The sequence below is a fragment of the Phoenix dactylifera genome, chromosome 7, assembly GCF_051530095.1.
Source record: "Phoenix dactylifera cultivar Ajwa chromosome 7, Ajwa_hap1_PhDact_Kaust_v1.1, whole genome shotgun sequence".
NCBI classification, from domain to species: Eukaryota; Viridiplantae; Streptophyta; class Magnoliopsida; order Arecales; family Arecaceae; genus Phoenix; species Phoenix dactylifera.
Genome location: NC_143196.1, coordinates 35365602 through 35383657, shown reverse-complemented (window position 1 = coordinate 35383657; position 18056 = coordinate 35365602). Strand labels below are relative to the sequence as shown.

The 18056-nt window shown below is 37.6% G+C and overlaps 2 protein-coding genes across 5 annotated transcripts in view; one reads left to right on the top strand and one right to left on the bottom strand.

Annotated features, from left to right (window-relative positions):
* Positions 1-15736, top strand: part of RST1 (ARM repeat superfamily protein) — a 52822-nt gene extending 37086 nt beyond the window's left edge. For 3 of the 4 annotated variants that reach the window (XM_088701983.2, XM_039127020.3, XM_039127019.3), the window contains 8 exons: positions 655-732; positions 5344-5526; positions 6612-7493; positions 7570-7863; positions 10557-11207; positions 11533-11683; positions 14187-14308; positions 15181-15643. In XM_088701983.2, coding sequence (XP_088558109.2) covers positions 655-732; positions 5344-5526; positions 6612-7493; positions 7570-7863; positions 10557-11207; positions 11533-11683; positions 14187-14308; positions 15181-15543 — 2724 coding nt within the window. In that variant the 3' untranslated portion in view covers positions 15544-15643. Of the gene's footprint in view, positions 1-654; positions 733-5343; positions 5527-6611; positions 7494-7569; positions 7864-10556; positions 11208-11532; positions 11684-14186; positions 14309-15180; positions 15644-15683 lie in introns of those variants that run through there. The other variant, XM_088701982.2, reaches the window with a different exon arrangement.
* A 991-nt stretch (positions 15737-16727) lies between these two features.
* Positions 16728-17394, bottom strand: OLEO2 (oleosin 2). The gene has a single exon (XM_008786754.3). The coding sequence runs from the start codon at positions 17329-17331 to the stop codon at positions 16951-16953; it is 381 nt and encodes a 126-aa protein (XP_008784976.1). The 5' UTR covers positions 17332-17394; the 3' UTR covers positions 16728-16950.
* Positions 17395-18056: the final 662 nt, after the last annotated feature.

The window sequence follows — 18056 nt, the reverse complement described above, 5'->3', positions numbered from 1 at the left end:
TTTTGGTCAAGAAGTGCAGAAAATATGACTTTTTGCTGATCTCATCTCGTAGCTTAGCATTTCATGTCATAAATTGACAATTGTGGCTATTGTTTTCTTGGTTTGAGAGTTCAGCAGCTTTTATTGGCAATATGAAGGCTCAACGTTGTTTCTTCACAATAACACAATTAACAATTTGCCGTATTTAGCCAAAAAAACAATTTAGAATTCTGTAATACAGAACTAGTTCCAGAGACTAGAAATCTCTTGTTCATGCTTCACAAAGCTCTAGAAAGAGGCCTATAGTGGTGAGTATGTACAATTAAATTGAATTTCAAATTAAGTAGTATCACTCCCTTTGCTTGTGCTTTATTCCAGAAGTTACAACTCAAGCTTGAGTTTATGCTTGCTAGTGCTTGAATTGATGTCTCCAAACTAGTGACATAATTTTTTTTAAGGGCATGTTGCTATTATGACATAATTTTCCCAAGCAGATCTCGTGTTCCTGCTGTGAAATTTATTGCTAGTATTTCTGGTTTATCTTGTATACTATTATGCTTAGCCTTGTTTCAGGTTGAGTAAATTGCTTGGCTTTTCTAGTTTTAGGTATTGTACAGATTTCTGAGTATCTCATAGAAGTTTCTGCATGCTAATTATACATTTATTCCTGTGTAGACAATGTGTAAAGTTGCCGCAGATTCTGTTCCTCGAGTTGCAGTAAACATAGCCTTTGCTATTGGTGCACTATGCATGGTAAGATGAGATCTCATTATGGTATATTGGTATGCCTTACTGATCAGTTTCATATTTTCCATAATGGAAGTGCTAGTAGAAAATTTAATCTGCTTGATTATTAAATCCACAAGCAAAGTCATACAAGCAACGCCAAACTAAATTGCCCTCATAATGTGGAATATTATAGCTTCCAATACCATTTTGTATCACTTACAGACTCCCAACGTGGCATAATTTTTGCTAACAATAGGCGATTTGGTTTATGTTGATGTTATTCTTAAATGCCACTGCATTGGAGTAAAGAACTCATTTGACTTCTTTATATGGCTCCTAGTGCGATAATGTATGCTACTCAGAATGACCTTTCAACATCATGTGCTAGGTGGCAGGTGCTATGTTTAGTACTTATTCTGGTTGACCAGATAACATTAAATGAGCTGCCTTTAGTTCTCTGTTAGATCAGATCTTTCACATTTTTTTGAATCTTGGGGACCATTTTGAGCAGCCCAGTCGCAGCCTTATTTTAATTTCTATAATCTGATATAACTTGAAAATTTGTCCGTGTGGGAGAAAAATAAGGAGCCGTGATTTCCAGTGATCTTTAATCCAACCAACAAGAGAATGAAAAGTAACAAATAATACCTTCACGTTTAGATGACTGTCAGAAGAAATGAATCTCTGAGGACTGTTTCCCAAAAGGATGATAGAGACTTTATGGGAGATGAAAGAAATAAGAGGGCAAAGGGAAGAGATCTACAGTAGCAAAAAAAATGCAATGTCCCATTGAACATTCAAATTTTAAATAACAGTTATTTAAAGCTCCACAAAATTGCTTATAACCTTATTCAGTGAAACCATTTCAATAATAATGGCTATAAATCTTATTTAAATCCTAACTTTAAAGATAAAAGATTTCATAAAACCTAATCCCAGAAAATTACATCTTGATAGGCTAGCTGTGTCATAAGCATCTTCTAAACCGCAAACTCTTGTCATTTAGGACCTATGAAGTATGAAGCAATCATACACTAAAGACATTTCCACTATTCCTTTTTAGCTTTTTCAAAACAAACCAAATGATATCTAATAAAAATCATATATTAATACTGTATGACATAGATCATTTATATTTTTGGGTATAAGTTCTTTGAGTTTTATTGTCCTTCACATGCTATCCTTTTTGTTCAATTTCACCTGTAGGCATTCAAATTTCCCTTAACCTTGGTAAGACCCAAGTTACCTTCTACACTCTCACTGAACCTTGTTTTGGGAGATCCTCATGGAACAAGGAACCATTGATTTCTTGCTTTAACTTGTTTGCAAATCATATGCTTCTAAGCCTTTTTGAGATCATCCATGACACGAGATGTAATTCTTCTTTTGTAACCAATAATTGCTTCATGTCTAGAAAAGTTATCTATGAGAAGAGAGAGAGAAAGAGAGGTAGAGAGAGATGTTTCATGTTTTGTTATTTTGGAACAAATAATGCATATTATCTAGGCCTTGCTATGTTGATGTTCCTTGAGAAATTTGTCCTAGCAACCCAAGTCAATGGTATTCTAACAGCAATGAATGGCATCAAAAAGATTTTTAAAAAGATATATTCTTATATTCCCCACTTGGCTTTATAGTATAATTCATTTGTTTTAATTTGACTCTAATGCTCATGAAACTGATTTCACCCAGTAAGCTAGTTAGATACTTAGATATATGCTCATTTGAATTGTAATGAAATATAATGGCCAAGCATTACTATCTGAAATCATTGTCATTTCTTTTTGACAATAACATTATAAAACACTACAATATTTAGAATATCAGGAGTAATGTCAACATGGATTTAGTGCTGGTTGGCACTGTATGACATGACATAAAAAACGTACAAAGCTAGTGCCTTACTGGCATGTGGCATGGGCATGGAATGGCATGCTATGGTTCTATGCTAGTGCCAAGCCAGCATGCCATTGGCATGTGATGCTTCAATCTTTGAATGTCACTGCATAAAGTATTCCAGAAGTTCACGTATTGCATCATCAAACAAATAAGCCTTCTCTTATTTAGGGCCTTTTTGGAATCACTGTCAGTTTTCAATTTTTGGTTTTTGTTTATGAGAATATTGAAATCAAGGAAATCAAGGCTGGAAACTTCTTGATTAGCATTTTGCAGTTTGATTTCTGAAATATGTGAAAGTTCTTAGGAGTAGCTTTCATGGTTTTTTTTTAACAAAAACCATCCATAACCAACACCGTTGCCGCTGCCACCCCCCTCATTGGCCCTATGCCACCGCCTGTCGGCCACTTATCGCCACCATTGTTTAGCACCTCCACCAGCCACCGTTACTGCTCGCTAGCCGGCCGGCCACCACTGCCGCCACAACTTGAGTATTACCAAACAAGTTTTGGGTTCAGTCTTCAAAACAAGAGAAGGTGGTTTTGGTTTTTTTGAAAATTGAAAACTGAATATTGGAAGTGATGCCTAACAGATCCTTAGTTATGCATTCTTGCATATGTGAAAAGAGAGTTTTGGTTTGACTTATGGTTATTGGACTTCAACATGTATGACCCTCCCAATATGGCTCAGTTTTTTGCTGAGGCCTAACAAGTACACCCTGTCAAGTGTGAAGCTGTCAGCACAAAAGGCACTACTCCTGAGGGTCACAAGTGCAATTACTTACCACTGGATCTAGTTTAACTTTAGCTTGAGAGAAAGTTGATTAACTGCTATTTTGTGTGTAGGATTCAAAACCAATAGCTACCGGTTCATAATATGTGGTGGGCATTGAGATTGAAAATTTACATCATTGAATATAATCATGACACCTTACATGCCACAAAACCCAAAAATATTGTTTTTGGAGGTTTACTACCAAAGCATTTAATGGACAAAAATGTGGTTTTTGTCAAGCCCTGAACTCAGGACCTGGGTTAGCTACGTGACACGACTGTATACTCTCTAGGGCAAGGCCCAAGAGAATATGCAAGGCTTGAAAATTTATTACAACCTCAATATTACTGAATAATAATGATCTCAATTCACAATAAATAACAAAACTTGTACAATTACAAAATTTAATCATCTAACCGGTATCATTGATTGTCTATCTATTTATCCTTTTACTCGTGATCCCAATTATAGCCAAGTACCAAGCATCCTGCAACTTTGAAAGAAAAAAGCAAGATGTGGTGTGAGCTTTACGATCCAGTAAGAATTTTCAGACATCCACACCAACACAATAATATAAGTTTGAAAATAGCAAGAAATCATTACCCACAATGAAATCACAAACCGACTATCAACAATGCTCGAATAAACAGTATAAATATCAATAAAAATCCAACCACTCAAGGGTGATATATCATACGATATCTCATAAATCTTTAATAGTATTTTCAACAGGCAGCTTTTCATTCCATTCCTTTTTAACCCTATCTGGATCCAAGATCGATTATCTTTTTGACTTTAGGCCAAATTTCGGTCGCATTTCATGCTCGTGACAGGGCAATCAATAGATATCACGTTTTCCGCCCATGACGGCGTAATTGATAGTGCCACATTTTCAGCTTGTGATAGGTCAATCGATAATAACAAGATCAGCTAGAGTCTTTATTCATTCAATCAAATTCACATCCACATATCAATTCTTTTTATTTCTGGCTTTAGACTAACCATGGTCACGTTTTTCTCCCATGATGGAGCAATCGATTAGTGTCACATTTCTAGCCTATGACGGGACAAGTGTCATGTTTTCCGCCTGTGATAGAGCAATCAATATAACATGGTTAATCTAGAGCACCGTATTTATTAGTTTGATTATACAAATGTAAGTTATACTCATATATGCATCCATCATAGTATTAATCACAAGTATACATAATCAAAATATTGTTTAATACATGAACCATCATAAAATTTTTTTTTGCATCTTACTTATCTTGATCATTAGCATATCATGCATATACATTTACAAAATATTTATAAACATGCAGGTGGGTGTACAAGAATTCTTACCTCTATGCCGACAATCCAGACTAACTAATTACCTGTCCACAGTCCACACTGCGATCTACGAATCAGGGTGTGCAGAATCCTGCTCGATGTCCTCTTGCCCATAAGATTGTTCTCCTACAAAACTAAATTAACATCAAAAATCATTCGAGGTAACTAAAGGGTCCACTATCACGTAGCAAGCTAGGACTACCCACTGAGTCCCTTTCACCCAAAGTTTTGCTGAATAAACTAGAGAGAGAAACACGAAGATAGAGAGAGAAGGGAGGAAGAAAAGGACAACATTCTTTTATGGAGGAGCCCTAGGGCTCCGCTCGAATCCGGCGGAAACGGGGAAGAGAAAAACTCTTATCATGAGTCTTCCTCCTTGCCAACGTGCGTGATGCGGCCCAGTGGCCAGCCCAGGCCCAACTCTTTTAAAAAAATATGGGCTCTTATAATTTTCCATCTATGGCATATGAATTGTGTTTTTGCCCGGCCATGAGACATTGCCTTTTATTGTATGGTGTTGAATGATTGTTATATTCTAACAAATCTTTTTTAACCTATTTTTGTTGCTCTAGCTCACATTTACGATATCTTATTTGCTTGTACTCATCTCTTTGCTACTTCATTTTTGCTCAGGTTGTGCCTTCATCAGCCCATGCAGTAATCTCTTCAGCATCAAACGTTCTTCTGAAATGGTTGTTTGAGTATGAACATGAACACCAACAATGGTCAGCAGCCCTTTCATTGGGACTGGTTTCTAATTGTCTTCATGCAACAGATAGAAGGCAAAAGTTTGAAGTCATAAATGGACTACTTCAGGTACATTATTGGTTTGTTCTTTTAAATAAGATCGAACCTATCTCGTGTAGTGCATGTGGATATCGCAGTTTAGATTGATGCATTACCCTAGATCACAAGGAGGGGAGAAAAGACATGGACAAGATAAATCTTCAAGAGAGACTTTGACCCACTGATTTTGTATAGCCCCCCTCTCTGTCTCTCACTCAAAGGGTGGGGGTGCATCAAAATAATGAAAGAAGGACGAAATCAGCTTTTGAGGTAAATTTATAAGACTTTGGAGCAAACAAACCTTGGCTAATCTCTGGAAGAAAAAGGTATGACACTTAACTAGAAGTATCATTTTAGGCTATTAATTTCAATCACTAAATAATTTAGACCTCTTGTCCTCTAACAAAACACAAAAATATCTGTATCAAGTGTTCTCTTGCAGGATTCTTGATTCTTGAGATTCTAGATACAATGCCACTAGGTATTGTATACAAGATGATCAGCAATGTATAATATTATGCTAATAATACTGTCAATAGCAACATGCTTTCTAAGGCAACCTAACATTTAGCACAAATCTTATTCCACTCAAACAGTCGAACTAGGACTCGTTGGATGCTAAACTTTTTTCCTTGTGCAGATCCTTTTCTAACCAACCAAAACTTAAATTCCTTAAGCTACAACCTAATATTTCACGTGTTTAAAAAGCTTTATGTTTCATATCACAACACTTAAAAAATATACAACTGAGTTAAAATAAAAATAATTGGAGATATTTTTGCTGTATGACATTTCTAGCATTGAAATGAGCTATTATAGTTTGATTAATATATTGGAATTGTTGTATACACTTCACACTTTTTTTTCCTTTTGTCATGTGCTTGTGGTTTATTTTCTTGAAGGTTATCAACCACAAAAGAGTTTATAATATGATCTATTATCTATTTATGATTTACACCCTGATCTGTATTTCATAAACTTGTTTGTAATTCTTCTGCTAGACTAGTGGTCTTGGCATTTGTGTTTACTTAAGATTCTGTTATTGTACCGTCATTACAAGTTTCTATCGAATAAAGTATTTCACAGCTCTTGCTTTTGGTTATTCATTGTATCAGGTAATCTGTAACAGCAAGAGCCCTTTTGTGAAAGGAGCTTGTGGAGTGGGTCTTGGTTTTGCTTGTCAGGACCTTCTTACGAGGGCTGGAATTTCTGATGATTCAGAATTTGAAGGAAGTACTAGGCTTACAGAAACTACATTGCTTCATGATATTGTTAGCACCTTGTCTCGGATGATATGCCAGCTATGCCCTTCTACATCTGTTTCATTTAAGAGCCTCAATGATAGCTTTCCACTGACTGGATATGGAGCAAGCACTTCAGACTTGCCCCTTGAAAACTGTGATAACTTGGAGGAAGATGCTTGGGGTCTTGCAGGGCTTGTACTGGGTTTGGGAAATTGTGTGGTTGCACTATATAGATTTGGAGCTCATGATGCTGTTCTTAAAATAAAAAATATGTTAGTTTCATGGATCTTGCATGTTAATTCCCCTACCTATAGTTCCCTAGTTTGCAATGAACTGGCTGAGATACCACTTTGTATGGGCTCATGTCTTGCACTTCCCAAAGTTGTGGGTTTTTGCCAGAGAGTTGAATTAGTCGACAATAATTTAGATACACTCTTCAATCTTTACACTTCATTAATTTCTGATCTTCTAAACTTAAAAAAATCTGGAACTCTTTATCAGAATCTGTTGATGACAACCTCTGTTGGTGCTGGATCCTTACTTTCTTGCATCCTGAATGATGGGGTGCACTCTATGAGATTTGATGATGTAAAGCATCTTCTGGAAATTCTAAGAAACACTTACACTCACCCATATCCTCCTCCTGTCCACTTGGGTGGGATGCTTGGAGTTGTTAATGCATTTGGTGCAGGTGCAGGGGATCTCACGGAAGTGTATCCTCAGCCCATCACTTTGCAAATTAATCGTGAGCAGGTCATTAGTTATTTCCTGATGTTCTTCAGTGTGTAGCTTCTTCATTAACTGACTTGACCATCATTTTATTAAGCAGGAGTCTACCTTTATCAGGGGCCCCATACTTTCAAGTCCTGTTTGTGAGACCCTCTCAACATCAATGGTTCAGGAAATGTTTCTGGTTGCAAAGAATTCAAAGGATCAACATGTTAAACAATATGCTGCTTGGGCTGTTTCATTTCTTAGACACCGATGGTGGTCAAAGGAATTTCAAAACGTCAATGGTTCCCAAACAAGTTCCATTGATTTCCATCAATCATCACAAAATTTTTCTGAGGAAAGCTTAGTTTGGAAACTCTGCTTGTGGCTAAATGATATTGACTATAATAAGGTGAGTTTGCTGATTCTATTGTCAGTTTTATCTGCATTTTACTGAATTCTTTTTGCGTTAGTGGTTGGTACACAAGTAAGCAACTAATGCTAATGGGAGACATACACTGAAAGAGCTCACATCAGCATGTTGTAGCACTAGGACACCCAAAGCTCAATCATAATTTGTGTCTTTAAGGAATTTCTGTGTTGGGTGAAATATGAAAGTCTAACTTCTCTTAGAACTTAGAAGTCTGGAAAGGATGCCACCCTGGTCATATTAAGGTTGTATCTGAATTGATGGACTTATACTGTGATTGAAGATGATAAAAATATTGCCAATTTGGATGCAGCAAAAGGGGTATTGAAGAATCTTTATTGTGTTGAACAAAGGCTGATGAGGAAAATGGTATATCTGCACTAGAAACAATCTCTAATACACGTCGAATCCTTTTGTTTTTCCTCATTGCAGGGAAACCTGCCACTGGGGATGTCATCAATGGCTTCTTTCCTTGTTTTGTCTCAAAAATTTGGTGACTGAATTACTTACTGACCTTTTGTACATTTTTTCAGAAAAATATCAAGTATTTGTAAAAATCCTTTATCCTAATTATGATTTCAAGAAATTGCATTCTATGAGTAATTTTATACTCTACAAGTTTCATGAGTATTCACATATTCTACCTTCTTGCAAGACGTATGGTTACTTGGTTGGACAAGTAATTTACACCTGATCTGATCCTATGTGCTTTGTATACTTGATTACCATTTGTTGCATATTTTACTTTAATGGGTTAGAGCAAAATGATGCAAAGAATGTCTTGAAATTTGAGTAATTCACAATTTAGTCAATATTATTTTAGTTAAAAATCTGTGCAAATTCTCCAACTGTTGCCATTTGATTGTCACTCTATCACTTCCTAAATTGACATCACAAGATTCTAACTGCTTTTTCTCCAAGTGAGAGCACAGCCATTGGCATGTTTCATCACTCACATCTTGCTTTATACCACACACATATTCATAGCTTAATGCAGTCATCTCAATATTTCCCCCTCCCACTTAGTTCATAATTGTCCCCTTTTTAATGGTGAAACAGTCAAGGGAAATTAAACTAATTTCACTTTCATCTTTAGTTTGCACTCAAACGAAAGGTAACACATTGGTTTCACCCATTTCCCTTTTTTAACCACCAATCAAAAGAAGTTGGTCGGAAAGGAAGAAATCATGCTTGCACTTGCCTATTAGAGGTCTATATAGTTGGAAACAGATGAGAGATGCATTATTCAAGATGATAGTGTACAAATTGGAGATAGGCCAAGTGTGGCATAACATAAGAAACATTAGATATAGGGCATGAAGGTGTTCAAAAATGATAAAGCTACCTTAAAAATATGGTCTTACTGAACTTTTAGCCTTTACAAGGAATATGTAAATAACAAGAAGCATCTATTTGACTTATAGAAACTGAGTTTATAGTTCAATTAGGAACCTGAAAAAAAACATTATTAACTTTTTGGGCCACTGCTAGAATTTAAATATGTTTATACTTGAGTTAAGTGCCTGGAGAACATTACGAATTTTGTAGCCAGCTGCTAAAATATAATCATAAGTTGATCCACAAGGTGTCGTATGATAAGTGGCTCCAGAACTGGTATGCAGGGTAGTTAACCAACCAGGCAAGTTGTGCACATATTCGGGAAAAAATGAAGTGTTCAACAGTTCCAATGATGCAATGTGTTGCTAATAGAGACAAGTGTTAGAGGGGCACAATAAGGCCATGGAAGACTTGACCAAGGTTTGGTCAAAAAAATGAGACACAATTCATTGAGAGGATGGGAGACTAGGTAATTATTAAAGAATAACTAATGTGCGGAATTGGCCCAACTTGTACAATTGCAATAGGCCATCAACTCTACTCAACTCAAGTAAGCCTTAATCCTAAACTAGTTGGGGTCGGCCATATATCCCGTAAATATAAAGATTATATTTAAGAGCCCATAGAACATTATTAAATTTTGTAGCCAGCTACTAAAATTAAGTTGATCCACCAGGTGTCATATGATGAGTAGTTCTAGACGTGGTATGCAGTATAGTTAACCAATAAGGCAAGTTGTGCACCAGTAATTCTGGAAAATTAAGTGTTCAACAATTACAATGTTTGCAACATGTTACTAATAGAGACAGGTATTACGGGGGTACAATAATGCCATGGAACACTAAGTTAAGTTTGGTCAAAATAATGAGCTCAATTCATTGAGAGGACTGGAGACTAGGTAATTATTAAAGAATGACTAATGTGTGAAATTGGCCTCAACTTATAAAGTTGCACCAGGCCATAACTCAACTAAGCCTTAATCCCAAACTAGTTGGGTTTGGCCATATATCCTATAGATATAATATTCACAATTGATACATGAGATTCTGGTTTATACATATTACATACAAAACCTGACAATCAGTTTCCATATAAGAACGTATATGTGCAAGTTAAAGAAGCTTAAAAAGTTGAATCTTGTTTGGAAGATAATTGTGGATTCAATATCTGGAATTCATATTGATTGCTTTATTTTTGCTGACAATTTTTGACTTTATGGCAAAAGGGTGTGCACTTCTAAGTGAATACGTCCTTAAATGATTTATATTAATATTGATCTTGTCAGTTCTTGTTACCAAGCTTTTAGTTGTATATTTACTTGTTTTACTAACTTGCAGACAGGTGAGATACCACATGCAAACACAATTGCAACTGTTTTAAGATGCCTCTCAGAGGCTCCTAGATTGCCTACTTTAGATTGGGGCGCTATCGTCAGACGTTGCATGAGGTATGAAGCCCAGTCGTCTATCAAGGTGCAGATGGAACTGTCTTCGAAATTACTTAGAGAAGAATGTATACTTTTCTCTCTAGCTCATGCAAATGATGTCAGCCACCTCCTGCATTTCTTGGATGAGCTCACAGAGTTATCCAGGTTCAGGACACTAGAGCCAAATCTGCAATCATTACTGCTCGACCACCTGTCTGACTTTTTAAAACTATTTTCTGGTTTGAGGTTAGAAAAACTGTATGATGATTTGGTCAACTACTTCAATTCCTCAGCTTCTTCATACTTGGTTTATGGACCAGATCAGAGAAGGTTATTGAGAGTTTCATTTTGGAAGGGGCTTTGTCAATGCCTCACTGAGACCTCTGAAGAGTCAGTTATATTGAATATGAAAAAATGCATGGAGTGCTTGTTCTTTTTTTTGCCTTTGTTGACTTGTGATGTCATTTCAGAAGGGGGGCAGGTTGCTCCTGTAGAGGAGTGGTCAGAAGCTGTAAGATGCTTGGCTAAGGCACCACAAGATTGGCTGATGGATATGCTGCAAGTACGTATACTTCCCTTGTAATTTGTTTCTAAATATTCCTTTATGTGGTCTATCTATAACGTCATATAAACATATACTCAGACTGCTCAACCCTTGTGTCTTGTTTGTAGAAGCTATATATTTGCACATGTTCTGCATCGCATGACTGAATTTGCCAGGTTATCTGTAGAAATGGAAAGTTTCAAATTTGAAAATAAGACTTCAGTTTTTTTTTTCTTCAAATTATTGGAGACCTTGAAACCCTTTTTGTTGTTATTACTAGAATGGTATTTATTGCACTTTTTTTATGCTGTTTGGTATTTATAGCTTATGTTCCTTTTTACAGGTTCCCGTTTCAGACCTGTTTCATGGAGGAACCCAGTCTAATGAAGTGGCAAAACGAATTTTAGCCAAAGCCAGGCTAGTTAGGATTGGATGTGCTCCAGTTTCTGAACTGGGGGAGCTAAGAGCATACATATTGAATGCAAAAACTGAAGGTCAACTTCTGCAACTCAAATCCTACCAAAAAACTTCTGCAACTCAAACACAATTATAGTCGTACTGATTTTTCACATCCACATACTGTGTTGCATAGGTAGAACTGTAGAAGACATGGGAATACATATATATTCACCGAGTCTAATAGTTGCAAATATCACAAACATTCCCACTATAACGAAGCGAGGATCTCTGGTCGTTCATTGTTGGGCAACTTGCAATATTCCCTATTATTGTTACTAAAATAGCTCTTGTGAGTTGAGGACAATATATCTTGAGTGGAAGATTCCAAGACATGTCTCTGGCATCAGTGTTAAGCACGTGACAGCTATGTAAAACTAGCATGGTGACCCCTTCATGATTTCTTACTAAGGATGGTTGGATTGGATCAGGGAATTAACAGGTGGAGCATAGTTGCTTTTCAGTCCAAAATGTCAAATGAGGTCACTCTGACCTAGGATTTAACGGATGGTAGGATCTCAGAGCTCAAAAGTTACTAGTGACTTGGAGCTAAGGATCAAAGTATAGGCTTTGATAGCCAGAAGATCAAGAGAGTCAAAAAACCTAAAACCGCAATGTTAAACAGAAGAAATGAATATTTACTACATTAAAATTGACTGTACATAACAGGAGCAATGGTGCATATAAATTATAATAGTAAGGTAAGCTCATGGAACATTAGGTGGTAACTCTATTAGGAATTCCATAACAAAAATATTATGGACTTATATGAACTACACTGGCTCCAAATGGTGCTTACTTTGGGTGTGGTTATGAGTGGCAAAACCAATAGTGCATAAGTAATTTAAAAGAAAATCAGAAGGTGAGCTTGGAAGTTTTCTAACTCCTTAAGTGGAGGTTATGGATGGAGAGATCGTGACTGTAAGTGCAAACATGCCAACATTTTCTTGCTTGGAGACCTGTAGGGCAAGGTTTCAAATACTGGTACTGGGTCATGTATCATGGTTTTGCTGGAACGACAGTTTTGGGTACCGATGCACGGTAAGGGACTGCCCTTTGTAGTGACACACTATGTATTGGTGCCTATTTTTAGCCGGAATGATTCGGTATTTCTTGTATCATCCTGTCCTGGCAGTTTTTAAAACCTCGCTTGTTGGTACAAATGTAGAGTTTGGCAAAGATGGGGAGTTCATGAATTCTTCGTAGCGAAGACAAAAGATTGTCCAAGTTCTATTGAGAGAGGTGCATGGGTGGATCCACACTGCAAGGCTGGTACTGCAGCAGTTTGATTGAATTTACTTTCAATGACACATACCTTCCCAGATCAACTCCCATGTTGTTGGACTTTATCTTGGAGTTTTCTGAAAGTGATTTACGTAGATTTGCTTTGAGCCATACACCAACAATTTCAAATTTCTTGGGTATTGGACAAATGACATAAGATTCAATTGGAAACACAATAGTGGATAATGGATCTCATTATTTCCTGATTTAAATTCACGTGGGCAATAAAAAATAGACTTTAAATTTAAAAAGATAAAACGAAATAAAGACATTTTGGGAAATCACCATCAAATAGGAGAGTTTAGAAGTGAAAGTTGTAGGGCATTTAACTTTTAGGAAAATAATGGTTTAGGGTTAAGTGTAAAGTGCTATATGAAGAGAATTGACTGGTAATATAATCTTTAAAACCAATAAGGAAATTTGTCTCAGGTTATTACTTGATTGGGGTCATTTCATAGTGCAATGGTAAAAGGCTTGGGCTAACAAGCACGATGGCACAGGTTCGCATCTTGAGGCAGCCATTTTGTGTAATAAAAATGTCGAAGGTTAGGTCTGTCCCCAATTTACACCTCCTAAGACCCCAGATTGTTTGGACCTCGCCCATATCTGTGTAATGTACTTTTAATCTGTCTCAATCCATTCTCTCGAAGAGAGGAAGTGATAGGATCATATGATGTAAGATATTAGGCCATGCTATTCCATAAACACTTGTGGGGTCAAAAGAACTGAATGCCCTTCATAAGTTTCTACAATATATGCAGTTACAATGGTTTTTAATCTTGTATGATGGCCGATTACATGGAGTGATGTCTAGAATGGCCAGCGGCTCTATAATATATATGAGCAACTTAATTGATCACGACCTCTGCATCAAACAACATTAGTTCATAAGAGTTTCAGCAATGAACATAACGTAGAAAGATTCTTTAAATTTTTGCCTTTCAAAATCAACAAGTCTATTATCTGAGGAGTTTATTTATAAATTATAGTTCAAAGGATAGATCTTAATATTTTTATTTTCTACTTCTATCTGTCTTTTTCGCTTTCAATGGATGCGATTGCTACCTTTGCCCTTAACGAAATACGAGGCAAGGAACACTCATGGTAAATATGATAATGGCTATTTTGATGCTCCCTTTTTTTGTATGCATTGTTTTTTCTTTTTGGGGGGGTGGGGACAGTCTTTATCCTGCATATTCGGGACAAGCAGTTTATGTTGCATACTATTTGGCATTTTAAGAATATTTTAAATAACAGGTATCTGGTGGAGTGTTATTGTGGAAGTTGTTGCAGCTATATCCAGTGCAGAAGTTGGTATCAAAAGACGATGGCTTTTTGATGCATTAGAGATATGCTGCATAACAGAATACCCTGCAACGGTGAGCACATTTCATATTTAACATTATAACTTAGATAGCACGATTCTTTTTTATATTTTGAATTCTTTTGATGTAGTTGCTTAGAGAAGTTTCAGATAATATTTCTTTTTTAAGCATCTGTAGACAGCTTAACCTAGCTTTGAGTGATTTCATCTAGTTCTTTACATTTGCACACACTGACATATAGCCATGCTCCTCGGAGGTCTCATGTTTTTTTTGAAAATGCCTTTTTGCACGTACATGACACCATCGCTAATTAGCATACATAAAATAATACACATTCTAAATCTTTATGTGAATCCCTAAAGTTCTTTATGAAAGCACAAGTACTTTATTCTTTCATTAACAAAAAAAGGGGGCGATATGCGAATTGAACAATCAAATCCATATTCTGCAATTGAATCTTGCCCTGCACAGGAATATTTTAGGGATATCTGTATCACTGACTTCTTTTAGATTGTCTTTAAATCTCTCACAACATATCATCTCCCAATGTCATTTTATATCTTTTTTCTTCTCATTACCCTTCAGGTTAAATTGTCTGTTTTTTTCCTTTTTTTCTGAGACTTCATTTGTTTAACTAATCCTGATTAGAATTGCAAGAGCACACCTGCAAACAAGTTATCAAACTCTATTTCTATCATATCCAGATCTAGTTTAATGGTGAAAATTATGATTTACAAACCTGACCCTAACCGATGGAACCAAGGGATAAGTATAAATGGAAGGTAAAAATACAAATAACATTGAGATATGCATTTTTGCATCTACACTTCATCATGGGTTGGGATCAATCATTTATTAGGTTATTAGGTATAAAAGTTGGCTTTGAAAGATGATATGTGCCCCGTTTTTTTATCAAAAATTTTCAGGCACTGCAGTTTATAGGTTTGCTAGCAGGTAGCTGTTGTATGTACATGCCACTTCTGATCATCAATCCAACCAGCGTCTTAAGTGACCTGCCAGTTACCCTGCCATCGCTTCTGTCAGACAGCAGCTGGGGTGCCATTTCAGGGCCTTTGGTTGATAAGCTATGGTCATCCACAGAGCGAATCTGCACATGGGCAGCACAGTTAGCTAATGGAAATGGCTTTCCCAGGCAAGACGGCATCAATGAAGCTGAAGCTAGCATGCGCATTTTCTTGGCACGTGTGATGTGTCGGACATGCATTTCTTTGAAAGACTACTTGCCATTCCATAAGCAGGTCAGGCTTGCAAACCTAGAGCTGTTGTAAATCCAGCACATCTTCAGTGTGAAATAGTTCTTTCCCTGCTCCTGTTTGTCCTTGTAAATCTGCTTGCGCTTTTAAATTGAATGCAGTTGTTCTTATGATCTGATTTTGAGCTGAATGGCTGCATTTTTAGCATAGAACAGCTTAACCAGGCAACTTCCTAAGCCTGTTAATAAGAAGGGTAACGGTCGACTTCCATGCAAGCGCGCTGCATATGTATAATTAACAGAGGTAGCTTCCTCTTAGTTGTGCAACTACGAGCACTAGGAAGGTGGACATGCGAGCCGAAACGTTGAGTTGGCGCTATCTGTATGAGAACGGTGGTGATGACGGACGCGCCAAATCACTGCTGAAGGATTCTCAGTGGGGTGCCAATAACATGTTCGACTCTGTTTGACTAGACATCCGATAAAATTTTTCGCGAGTCGGGGGTTGGACTGATGAGAGAGAGCCATCTAAGGCGCTCCATAACTTTGTTATATTTTAATTTTTTTAAATATATTTATATTAGATTTATATGAGCTATTTGGTGTAGCAATATATATATATATATATATATATATATATATACATATTTATGCACACATATACATATATATATATATATATATATATATGTGTGTATATATATGTGTGTGTGTATATATATATAGACACACACTCCTAGCACTTCAGCACGACACGGTAGGCTTGAGAGTTTGGCTTGAGTTTTGAGTTTGGTCTGCGACCATCTTTCAACTTACCGGCCATTTCTCAGAACTGTCTCGTTTGGAAAACGCATTTTTCACTTATAATTATTGTATACCTTTCCATTGTTTGTTTTTAGAAAAAGTTAAACCAACTGAATTATATTTGTATCAGAAAGGAGATACGTGCAACAAAGCACCTGACTGATAGAGTGATAGGCAGTATTCTAATCGTATCCGTATGCAACTCAAAAACCTTACATCAAGACGCAAGTAATTTACATTCGGCAAGGTGAAAAGTGTATGACGGCAGTTTCCTTGAATCTTGCAAAGAACCACTCTTATGTGCTGGGCTCAAGGAAACAAAATATCGGTTTGGGATCTATGACTAAGGTACTGATCAGATGATCATCTCAAACCACCTCCAAGCGTGACAATATATATATATATATATATATTTTGCCCCCGCAGCCCCCCCACAAAAAAAAAAAGAAAAAAAACTTTTTCCTGCAATTTCCTTCTTTTCTTCTTCTGAAATTAATATTCCACCCTCCTGCCAAGCGAAAGGGTGGAAACAGCATACACAGAATCCACTTAATCGCATGGACAGGCATGTTTGAGGTGCATGTAGCAAAAACTCCGACATATATAATACGAGGCTGGAAGTTTTCAACTTGTACAAAGTAAGACGAGGTCTATTTGGAAGACTAAAATTCAAGTCGACTTAACGGGCAGCTGGAACCCGGGGAGGCCTGCGCTTCGGGCCTCGACGACCCTTGACGGAGCTCACCACCCACGAGAGTGACATCAGCGCCGTCAGCCCGAACGCCCCCGACGCGAGGAAACCCATCACCGCCAGTCCAATCGCCAACGCCACTGGTACCAGCACCGGGCTGAAGATCACGAACAGCGGCGTCACGGCGGCGAGCCCGATGACGGTGCCGGCGAGGATGATGCCAGAGAGGGCAAGGAGGATGCCGCCGATGGGGAGAAGAGTGACCACCGCCAGGACCTGCGAGGCCGAAGGACCCTTCTCACGGAGCAGGCCCTTGGTGAGCTCCTCCATCGCCGCTGGTGGCGGCGCCTGGTGGTGCCGCTCCGCCATCAATTGACTGCAACTCTAGGAGATTAAGTTACCGCCAACCGGAGGAGGCGAGGAGGTGATGGTCGTGGTGGTGGAGTTTATAAAGGAACTTGGAGGTAGAGAGGGACGGCGCATGTACGTGTCTGTAGGGATGACACGTGTGGCGCCGCGGTGGTGTCATTACTTGGCGAGCTCGCATGCACCGTGCCACCTTTCATCTCGTATGTTGTTTATGGGGTCTGGGTCTGATAGATTGAAAAAAAAGAAAAAGAAGAAGATAAAAAGGTCGAGGATCTTTCCAGACCAAATTAATATTTGAGGCATAATTAACAGGATCACGTTCCAGCTGGTAACACAAACTAGCAAGGGATGATTAATAGAAACAAGTACTTCAATGGTTGGATTGGGTTGAAAGTGTGGTGTCCACGAGGCATAAGATGCAGAAACGCCCGACCAAAGCATATTTCTCATCTATCATTCATGCTGGCACCTGGCTTCTTATCCATGCATCGAGTACATCTATGGATGCAACCAAAAAAAAAAAGTTCGCACGACAGATCCAACATACAGTCAATTAGTAGGGACACATTTTGCTCCTGAAACTTATCCAAGCCATTGGTAAGGACCTACATGCAATTTGGAAACTGTGTCAGCTTCGAATCTGGTACTAGCAAGGAAGATGGATGGTTGGGGAACTCTACCTTGAAGCTTCCGTTTCGAAATCTATGTCCCAACATTAGCAAGGT

What these genes read in the sequence shown, in the direction of transcription:
- OLEO2 (XM_008786754.3), bottom strand. Translation starts at nt 17,331, where the DNA reads ATGGCGGAGCGGCACCACCAGGCGCCGCCACCAGCGGCGATGGAGGAG.